We start from the raw sequence: 11,044 nt of genomic DNA, 5'->3' as shown, positions 1-11,044 counted from the left end.
AGGGGCTACCAGACCCCCAATCTGGGTTGCTCCATCCCGAGAAAATTTGTCTCCTGTCTTTTCTCAACATTGGCCTCATGGGCGAACAGCGGAAACTTCACACTAGCCCTAAATAAATCATAGTCTGTATTCATCAGAGGCGTTGTGTCAATTCATGTACCATTTTTGGATTGCCTTTTCATTTTCCTTCATGAATTTCTCTTCATTTCCTGCAAGAGTTTAGAAAAAAAACAAAGACCAAATTAAACTTGGTGGAAAATCCAGAACAAGAATTGAACAACACCCTGAAAGAAGAGGTTTAAAATTGAACAATACTACATTGAACTTGGGCGTTTTATTTGTCTTGACCTTTAATCCAGAGCTCATATTCACCCAGCAGTATTTACTCAAGGTGGTGATAACATACTTTGCAAAGTTGAACTCTGTTTATTTACAGTATTATGTTGCTGGGATTGGTTATTACACTTATCAGAGTAATTTTTTTTATAGGTAAAACATAACTTTTATTTTCCTGCTTCTCAAGAGAGAAAAAGGAAACCGAAAACTCTGGAAACTGGAAAAGTGGCTTTTGCACAAACATTGCAAGACTTAAAAGCTAGAATCATCTACTCAGGCACACTGTCATGATTGATATTCCTTGGAGACTGTGCATCTGAGGAGCCAGAAGGATCATTCTCTTGTACAGAAGCTCAGAGCAAAATGGTACGTTCTCAAAAATACCTCATTCAAATTCTTTTTGGAAAATGCCCAAAGGGAATAATCTTGGTATGCATGTGTGAGGGATAGAGGAATTGCTAAGATTTCTGCCTAATGCCCATCATCCCAGCTTTCTCTTTAATTAAAAGTAACTTCTGGGAAAATTTACAGACACACATTTACACATGGCACTAATTTTATGAGTTACAGCCATGAAAAATTTGTGAGCCTTCTACTCTTGAAGAATGCATTACTTGCAGATCTTGGTTTTTTTAAAAAGAATTTGCCATGTGCAAACATCTCAAAGAAGGGCTTTGGTCACCATTGTAAATCTGTTTGCCAATTATTGTGGGGGGAGGGATGACACTCTTTTTCAAATCTGTGGCTCCTTGTGCCACCCTGATAAGGTATCAGAAAAACAAATTGCAGATGTGGGCTGGCTATACTGTTGAGTGTATAGAACAAGTTCATTGAGGGAATTAACAACTCTCAGATGGGGGAGGTCACAAAATAAAAAAAATGAATGTTGTTCTGGTGAAACTTTCTTTTAGTGATTATCTGAGAGATCTGAGCAAATAAATTTGCTGTTTCAGTCAAACAGAAGTGTCTTTTTTTAAGTCTTCTTTTTCTGTAACCTTCATAGATTCTAGAGTTTGAGGATAATATTTTCCTGTGGGTAGGGTATTGGTGATTGAGGCTAACCTTTTTATTCTAAAGACAAAAGGATTTGTTCTGCCTTAAGGCTACAGAAAAACGTGCTAAATATTACCCTCCCCAGGAAGATAGTGTTAGGTAATGAGGGGCAAAAAAAATCAGACGGTCCTAATAATCCTTTTTCCAAATAAAACATTTTTTATTATAAAGCATCCGATGAAGTGAGCTGCAGCTCACAAAAGGTTATGCTTTCTAATAATAATTTGTTACTTCTGAAAGGTGCAACCAGAGCCCTCCTGATTTTTTGCTTTTCCAGAAGCAAGTTTATTATTTCTAGGTTCCTACTTTGCAGAAGAGTGGTGGTGATTTAAAAGCTAAGAATTTGCATTTGGATTAACTCAGAGTTTGTAGATAGACTTCATTGGTTTTTATAAGAAAATGTTGAGAGAGAGGGAGGGAGGGAGGTGGGGAGAAAGAGGCTTGATTGCTCTCCATTTTATTGTATTTATTTATTTAGTTTGTCAAACATATATGAGATAACAGGTATAAGTATAAATGTGGACATGAATACAGGAAATGAGTACAAATAAATGGGACAGTAGGACAGAGACGGTAGGCACGCTGGTGGACTTATGCACGCCCCCTTAGGAACCTCTTAGGAATGGGGTGAAGTCCACAGTAGACAGTTTAAGGTTTTCTCCCAGCAATTTTCTTCACTAGAAGAAGAGGAAACAAAACTCATCTACTCATCACAGCAGCCCTGCCTTCCAACTTGAGTGTGTGTTTGTGCCTTGAGTTAGAGGATTTCTTTCTTTCTTTCTTTCTTTCTTTCTTTCTTTCTTTCTTTCTTTCTTTCCTTCCTTCCTTCCTTCCTTCCTTCCTTCCTTCTTTCCTTCCTTCCTTCCTTCCTTCCTTCTTTCCTTCCTTCCGGCAACCGACACATCCATGAAGTTTTCCTGGCAAGGTTTTTCAGAAGTGCTTTGCAATTTCCTCTTTCTCTGTGCCGGAGAAAATGACCGGCCAATGTACTCAACTGACTTTGGGCCTAAGGTGGGACCAAGACTTACAATTTCCTGGTTTCTATGGCAGCTTGATACCTTCACTACACCACCAGACTGACTCTCTGTTGCTAACCCCAAGATTTAGCTGGAGGAGGCCAGGGCACATTTTTAATCAGTCTGATTAAATGGCGTTGAAAAATGAAAAAAAAGGGGGGAGGTTAAATAAAATTAGAGGAGTTCTTCCTTTAAGGGTATTTTCCTTAACCTTTTCAGAACTAAGGCCTGCCTACTTGAATATTACTGATTCCCTACAGGGAAGAATCACCAATTTTAAGCAAAGTGCCTGGGAAATGGGGAGAAATCTCATCAATTGTGAGTGGAATTGCTGGACTGCACTCACCATTATATACAGAAAAGCAGCCCTCTTTTTCTAGTACCATCTGATCAAGGTTACTGGAAAACAGCTGAAATGCTCCACTATGCTATTAGACTATATTTTCCAGGCTAAACATTAATCCTTCCCAAGTTAGTTTGTGTTCATAATCCTACTAAAAAATTAGGTATAGAAATAAAAACAAGCATAATTATTATGTAAATTATGCCTTTTTGAATAAAATCTTGAATTTATGTAAGAATGGGCCCCCAGGTGCTGTTATGCAAAGCCAAAATTGTCGGATTTACTTAGTGAGATGTCTATAAACCCAACTGTTATGGTTTATAAGCCTTGCTTTATGGATTAGTGTTATGTACAAACTAAACTACTATGGTGTGTTCTCTAAAATACATTTAAAGAAAACCATAGCTTTGACTGATAGATTAATCAGAAATACACTCTTTGAGGTTTTTAAATAAAATGAATTAGAGAGGAGGCCTGTGGAAGAGCAGGGAGCTTAGCAAAATTGCAGGCACCAGTGCTGCCTTCTTCCCCTTACTACTTGAGGTAAAAGAAGTATAGCAGCACATGAAGACAAAGCACAATGTAAAAAAGGGGCAACAGCTGGACATGTTGGCTATTAACAGAAAAAGAGGATGAAATAGATAGACAAAACAGACTTAAGACAGAAATGTTCTTTCCGAAGATCTCACTGTACTAATTAATGCATCAACGTTTGAAATGTTGAAATTTGAAATGTTAATGCATTGCTAGTATACAAGTAGTAGGTGATTAGGTAATGGAGTAATAAGTAATGGCAATTGAATAGTATTAGTAGGGAATATAATATATCTATTGGCAATGATTTAGAGTATAAGCATTGTCATAATAGTAATTGAAGATGGTAGTAAAGATCATGGTAACAGTATAGAGATAGCAATAGAATAGAATAGAATAGAATAGAATAGAATATAGAAAGCATTTTCATATCACAAATTAAAACATCTATCCAATCCTTATAGGGAGGTATAAAGAACCTACCTGTCCAGGGTCTGGTGGGCTTATGACTTTCCTGAGTCTGGATCAATCCAATTGAGCATGATTTAAAAAACAACAACCTGTCACAAAACTTCAAGTGAGAGAAAGCTATGTGGCAGTGACTGCACATTTTCCAGTTAAATTACATGGCAAAGTTTTTGAGTAGAGCCTGTTTTATATACAAAGTGTAATAGTCATCTTCTAATGAATACAAATAAGAAAATCCCCCTTAATAGGATTAAAGACATGAAGTGCCAAAATAGTATGTATGACTGGGATTTGCATACAATATCTTTAGCTTAATGTTGATCTCCCAAGGCATTAACAAGCAGTAATTGTAGCAGGAGTGGCTTATTTACAGCTTTTTCTAAATAATAGATAATTACAGAAAACAGCATCACTTTAACAAATAGAGGCTAAATTGCAAATTACAAATAAAATTGTGGTGAACACAAATTATGCCACAAACCAAATGTGTAGATTTTTTTTTGCCCAGGTTTAATGAACCTATCCAAAATCATTTTGATTAGAGAATTAATTTATACAACATGACTAGTCTAGCTATAATTATGGTTATTAGAGATTTGTCCAAGAGGTGTCAAACTCTTTATTTAAATCTGATTTTTTCTCCCTATTTATTCAAAATATTTTGATAACTTTATTTAGCCACAATTGTTTTCCTTCGTAATGCAATCTATAGAGTTCTATATGCTCCCTCAGTTTACTTGCTTGCTTGCTTGCAGATGTTTCATTACCCAAATAGGGAATAGCATCAGTTCAAGTGAGCATGCAGTTTCCTTCCTATTTATGTAACAGCAGCTTGCCCTCTCAGGTTTTTTGGAGGAAGGGGATTCCTCCTTGGTGATTCTTTGATTAGAATATTGTTTTCTGCCTGATTGTTTGTCTGGTACTGATCATTGCTTATTTGAATATTGGATGGAATGGATGTGTTCTACTCTTTTGTTTCCTTGCTAGGTTTTTTTATTTTCTCTTTTTATTGTCTCTTTTGAATGTGTGTAAATGTGGTTTATCTCAGTGGGTCTACTGATGGTTCATATAGCAGTAACCAATTAATTCTATTAATACAACCTATATCCAGATATTTTATTTTATGTATTTCAATGCATATTCAAATAAGGGTCTAAAGTTTTCATCGGACTGTCAAACGGGTCTATGGTATAAAAAAATATCTGTATTAATTCTTCCTTTTTCTGGAGATGTAAAAATATATTGGATTTCTACAAAGAGTGTTATGTCAACAGGTCTAGTTTGATCATCCACCGGTCTCCTGATGATCTTTACAGAGTCTGTATAGGCAAATCTTTGCTGATAGGGGGATTCAGGTTACTCAACCTGAATGGTGTATACCTGTATGGGGTTATGAATGGGAAAGCACTCAGTTTGCCTAGCCTGGTGTCCTGCAGTTGCTTGGTTTCAGCCTCTTTGCATTTCTAATCCAAATGGCCATTGGGTAGAAATGCTGGGAGATGAATGAACACCTCTGGGTAGCACTACATTAGAAGGTTGAACTAATCCAATAAAGTTCTTTTTAGCTATGGATACTGAGACCAGAACCTGGAACATTTTACAGTTAAAACAAGTGTCTTGGTGATATCTTTTCCCAGTAGAAGTAGTCATCTATAACTCTAAATAATAGTTTCATCCAATCAATCCCCAGAATAAATTCTATCACCTAAGAACTTTGAAAACTTCCATACCAGAGATGGTATTCAGCCAATTCTGGCAGGTTCTGGAGAACCGGTGACAGAAATTTTGAGTAGTTTGGAGAACTGGCAAATACGCTGGCCCTGCCCACACTGCCTCCCAGCTGATTTTCTTTTGTTGTCCTGAACAGGAGAGCAGAGCTGGAAAGCAGGCTAGTGGGGTGGGGAGGGAATGGGAATTTTGCAGTAGTCTTCCCTTGCCACACCCACCAAGCCACACCACGCCCACCAAGCTACGCCCACAGAACCGGTAGTGAATTGAATCCTACCACTGTTCCATATATATATACTACATTCTTCTTTTGGTCATGTTTATCTGGCCGAAATTATGTCATTACAAAATTTCAGCTAAAACCAAATCAGTTCTCATACCATTCTTCTTTTAGCTTCTCCAGATCACCACTTCTTTGCACAAAAGGGGACAATGATTGCTATCTTTTTCCCCAGAAGCTGCTTCTGTTTCAAAGAAAATATCTTTGCTTCCTAGCATCTAAAGCATCCATTCTAAGCACTTGCTGCAAATGCGATGGCTGATCTTGTCCCTGTCTTCAGCTGATGCTTTGTGACAGTAAAAAAACAACCAAAGCAAAAGCAGAATTTATTTTATTTTAAATATTTATGATGCTTTTCAGATACTTAACAGCTTAAAGCAGTTTAGAGAAATATTAAACTGATGAAACTTCAATAAAAACAATGCAGTAAATCAGAGGAAGACAGCAAGTTCAACAACAAAACACTTGAAAAAGCTTGGGAAATATGCTCAGTGGCATCTTGAGACATACTTCTTAGAAATTATTAAATGACATCCTTCTTTATCAGATGCCAACTTAGAATAAAGGAACAATAAACTAAAAAGTCAGCTGAAGGCTGATCAAAAGAAACCATTGTAAAATTGTGGAAGGGGCAGAAATGCATGCATAAAATGAGTGTGTGTGTGTATAAATAGGCTATGCATACTTCAAAAATGATTCAGAAGAAGTGATTTAGACTTTGTGAAAGCAAACCTGAAAAAAAGCTTCTGCTGCTGCTGCTTTATGAATAAAGAACTTCATCATCTATAATGAATGAACCTCTTAAAGCAGCAGCCGCAGCAGCAGCTTTTTTAAGTCTGTGTAGGAAGTTGAAAAAAGTTGAATTGCTTTAATGTATGGTGCTATACATACCTTTATAATGTAAAAATGAAGAGTAATTTCTGTTAAGTCTACAAACCAACCAAATCTACAAATCAACCAAAGTCAACAAAGTGATTGGTTCATTAGTTGGAGGGAAATAATGAAAGTCAATAGGGTAAAAGCTGAGCTCTTTAATTATCATTTATCATCTATCTTGTCACAAAAGGAAAAAGTGGTCCAACTTGTCAGACATCACACCAGAGGTGGTATTCATCAGGTTCTGACCAATTATGGAGAACTGGTAGTGGACATTTTGAGTAGTTCAGAGAACAACCTCTGACTAGCCCAGACCCCATCTATTCTCTGCCTTCTGAGTCCCAGCTGATCAGGAGGGAATGGGGATTTTGCAGTAACCTTCCCCTGAAAGTGGGGAGGGAATGGAGATTTTACAGCATCCTTCCCCAGCCTCGCCCACCATGCCACACCCATCAAGCACACCCGCAGAACTGGTATTAAAAAATTGAATCCCACCACTGCGCAACTCTGATGTGGGTAAAAAAGAAAGGTAGATTGAAAGGATATTGCTAGACTTGAACATAAAGCCCTACCTACTGATGCTATACATACATTTATAATGTAAAAAAGAAGAGTAATTTCTGTTAACAAAACCTGATCAAGGGAAAGTAAACTGACCATTTACTGATTTCTTGATGGATAGTTTTTAAATCTGATTTCTGGCTACTCAGTCCAATGCAAACTATTACATTGATGGATATTTGAATGCTGAAAAACTAAGTATACATCACTGATCTTCACTGAAATAGAAGTGTCAGATACAATCAAAATCAAAATAAAGCCATCATTTTGTACAGATTTTTCTTGGAGGAAGTGTGGGAGTTATGCTGACAGAACTTCCCAGGACAAGAATGCCAATTATGTCATCTGCTTAGCACAAATCTTGGGGAAAACAAAGCAAAATGTTTGTTGAGCTAGCAGAAAGATGGGAAAAAATGAAATGGCCAGATTTAAATAGCAGTGAATATAAAAGGTGACTGCATTCTCAAATTGATATTGGGCTATCAGCAATTGAACTTGGCTTTATTTTAGAGTGCAGCGAAAATTCTCATTTAGTCATCTTGTGTCAAGTTAGAGCCAGAGAGACTGATGGTAAGATTCAGTGAAATGTCTTGCTAAATATACACACATGGCATTATATTATAAAACATAGATCTTTGAGTAAGATTTTGATTGTTGAAGATTCATTAATATTCTTAATTATAACTCGGTTTGTAACTCAGAATGTAAACTGTTCAAATGCCTTAAGTAAAGGTAAAGGTTTCCCTCGCACATATGTGCTAGTTGTTCATGACTCTAGCAGGTGGTGGTCATCTCCATTTCAAAGGGGAAGACCCACGCTGTCCGAAGATGTCTCCATGGTCATGTGGCCGGCATGACTAAATGCCAAAGGTGCATGGAACGCTGTTACCTTCCCATCAAATATGGGTCCTATTTTTTCTACTTGCATTTTTTACATGCTTTCGAACTGCTAGGTTGATAGAAGCTGGGACAGTAAAGGGAGCTCACTTTGTTACGCAGAGCTAGGGATTCAAACTGCCAAACTGCGGACCTTTCTGATCGACCAGCTCAGTGTCTTAGCCACCGCGTCCCTTTCAAAGGCCTTACTAGTAATCTAGTAACCTAATCTTCTTCAACACCATCACAGCTGGTTAAATAGAAGGAACTTTATCTAGAATCAGAAAGATTAGAGAATCAAAGCTAAATGCCATGAGCCGCAGAGGCATTGGACTCAAGGAACAGTGAAGTCTAGTCAAGGAAGTGTACAAATGGAGAAGTATGGAAATAAATAAGGAAAACTTAAAACTTTTTGGTAAAGGGAAGAGGGCAGATATCACATCATTAGTATTTCTGAAACCTGATGGAATTCATGACTGAAATATGGTGTAAATATACCGTATTTTTCAGAATATAAGATGCACCGGCGTATAAGACGCCCCAAGGTTTTGAAGAGGCAATTTTTTAAAAAAGTAGGTAGGTAGATAGATAGAGGGATAGATAGGGAGAGAAAGAGAGAGAAATACAGTGGGTAGTAGGGAGAGTAGGTAGGTAGGTATGTAGGTAGGTAGGTAGGTAGATAAAGGGAGAGAGAGAGAGAGATACAATAAGTAGGGAGGGAGAGAGAGAATGTGTGTAGGTAGGTAGGTAGAGGGATAGAGAGAGAGGGGGGGAGAGAGGGAGAAATACAGTAGGTAGGTAGGTAGAGGGATAGAGAGAGGGGGGGGGAGAGAGGGAGAAATACAGTAGGTAGGTAGGGAGAGAGAGAGAGAGCGAGTAGGTATATAGGTAGATAAAGGGATAAAGAGAGAGAGAAAGAGAAAGAGAGAGAGAGAGAGAGAAATACAGGAGGTAGGCAGGGAGAGAGAGAGTGTGTGTAGGTAGGTAGAGAGATAGGGAGAGAAATACAGTAGATAGATAGGGAGAGAGGGAGAGAGTAGGTAGGTAGATGTTTCCAGATGTATTTATCCATGTGCTGGAGAAGGAAATCACTGACAATCTACAGCATCTAAATTTGTTTCTGCTGGCACAGCACTTGATCAATGTAATTCTCATCAATCAGTTAAAGAACTTTCCCAAAAGAGGGGGCACTCTGCAAACCTCCCAAAAATGGCCCATTTTTTGTGAAACCGGGTCCATTTTTTTTTTAAAAAAAAGGTATGAACAGCCTTGGGGGACTTGCAGAATGCTCCGGAGAGGGGGAACAAAAAACGGGCCTGTTTTTCATCAAAAAAATTGCATGCATAGCCTTATGGAGGCTTATAGAATGCTGCTGGGAGCTGCAGGGGGGAGGGGGGACAAAAATGGCACGTTTTTTGCTTATTTCCCCAGGAACTCTTTGAAAGCCTCATAAGGGTATGCACAGCCATTTTGGTGAAGGGGACGGGGCTTCGGGAGGCAAAAAATGCTGTATTCGATGTATAAGATGCGCACAGATTTTCAGCCTCTTTTTTGAAAAAAAAGGTGGTCTTATACTCTGAAAAATATGGTAATTTGTTCCAAAGGACAAATTGGCATTACAAAGAGAGAGAGAGAGATGCATTATATGTAAATAATAACTAAACTTATATAATTTATGACAGCTATGGTAAAAACCTTGCTGAAAATGTCAGAGCAAAATTTAAAAGGAAAGAAAAATGAAAATCTTGAAAGTTTGGTCTATGACTTTATGCCAAAAGCACCCAACTGTGCTGAAGATATAGATGAAATTATATTTTCACCAATCAGATGACTGAACTATGCAGGAAACACATTATTTTGATAATGGGGAATTTCAACTATCCCCACATCAGCTGGAAATCAAAATCTGCAGCAAGTGGAAAGCCAACAGGTTCTTGATGTGCCTTGCAGGAAATGTCAAGGTCCAAAAAATGTAAAAGCGACCTAGGAGATCAGATATAATGGTGTTAATATTTATTAATAAAAAAATAAAGCATGGAGAAAGTAGAAATTGTAGAAACATTGTGAGAGTGATTATGTGATTCTAGAACGCAGCATTCTACGGGAAGAAAGAACAGAAAACAGATTTCTGTTCTAGATTTCAAGAAAATTTATTTGAATAATCTAAGGGGGAAACTAGGAATGAGCTTAAAAAAAATGTGAAAGGAAAAAATCTTCAGAAGGGTTGTAAATTTCTGAAAAATTAACTAATAAATAAAAATTAATTAATAAATCCAAAAGCAGTAGCAAGGAAAAAAACAAAAAGAAACACCTCATAAAATAATTAAGGCTGGATATATAGCTCTCTGATAAACTGAAAAACAATACAAACAAACTTTAAAAAGGAAAGAGAAGCACATATGAAAAACAGAATATTAGGGAACAGCTTTAAATTATAGCAATGGGGTTAGAAAAACAGAAGTTCAGCTTGTAATGAAAATCAAAAATAGCAAAACATGTTTTTTCATAGTCATGGAACAAGAAGAAAGCCAAGGAAGTGTTGGTTGGTTCATTTGTTGGAGAAAATAATGACAATATCATTTACCATCTATCTTGTCACAAAAGGAAAAAGTGGTCCAAATTGTCAGAAGCAGCACTGATGTGCATAAAAAAGAAATGTAGATCGAAAGGATCTTCATAGACTTGAATATAAGGCCCTCCCTAATAAAATGCAATCAGTGGTGAAAAATACAGAGATAGGAAAAACCAGATGCATGGGGATAAGGTAAGTGGTGCCTGAGCTGCATCAAGGAGAGAAATAATGTTAAGTTCACAGGAAGTGATAATTTTATTCTTCATCACACTGGGCAGACCTCACTGTATCCATTTTCACTTACCACAGTTCAGGAAGGATGCTGAGGAATTGAAAGAGGGCAGAAAAGAGTGACAAAAATGGTGAGGGCTTGCAGGCTAAATCTGATGAAGAATATTAAA

At 37.4% G+C, this 11,044-nt stretch overlaps 1 protein-coding gene across 1 annotated transcript in view; it reads left to right on the top strand.

Moving 5' to 3' along the window:
• Positions 1-457: 457 nt before the first annotated feature.
• Positions 458-11,044, top strand: part of LOC116508157 (calpain-13-like) — a 93,317-nt gene continuing 82,730 nt past the window's right edge. Inside the window, exon 1 of the mRNA XM_032216667.1 lies at positions 458-702. Coding sequence (XP_032072558.1) covers positions 700-702 — 3 coding nt within the window. The 5' untranslated portion in view covers positions 458-699. The remainder of the gene's footprint in view (positions 703-11,044) is intronic.

This window comes from Thamnophis elegans, chromosome 4 (assembly GCF_009769535.1).
Source record: "Thamnophis elegans isolate rThaEle1 chromosome 4, rThaEle1.pri, whole genome shotgun sequence".
Lineage (NCBI taxonomy): Eukaryota > Metazoa > Chordata > Lepidosauria > Squamata > Colubridae > Thamnophis > Thamnophis elegans.
This window is presented reverse-complemented; position numbering and strand designations above follow the sequence as displayed.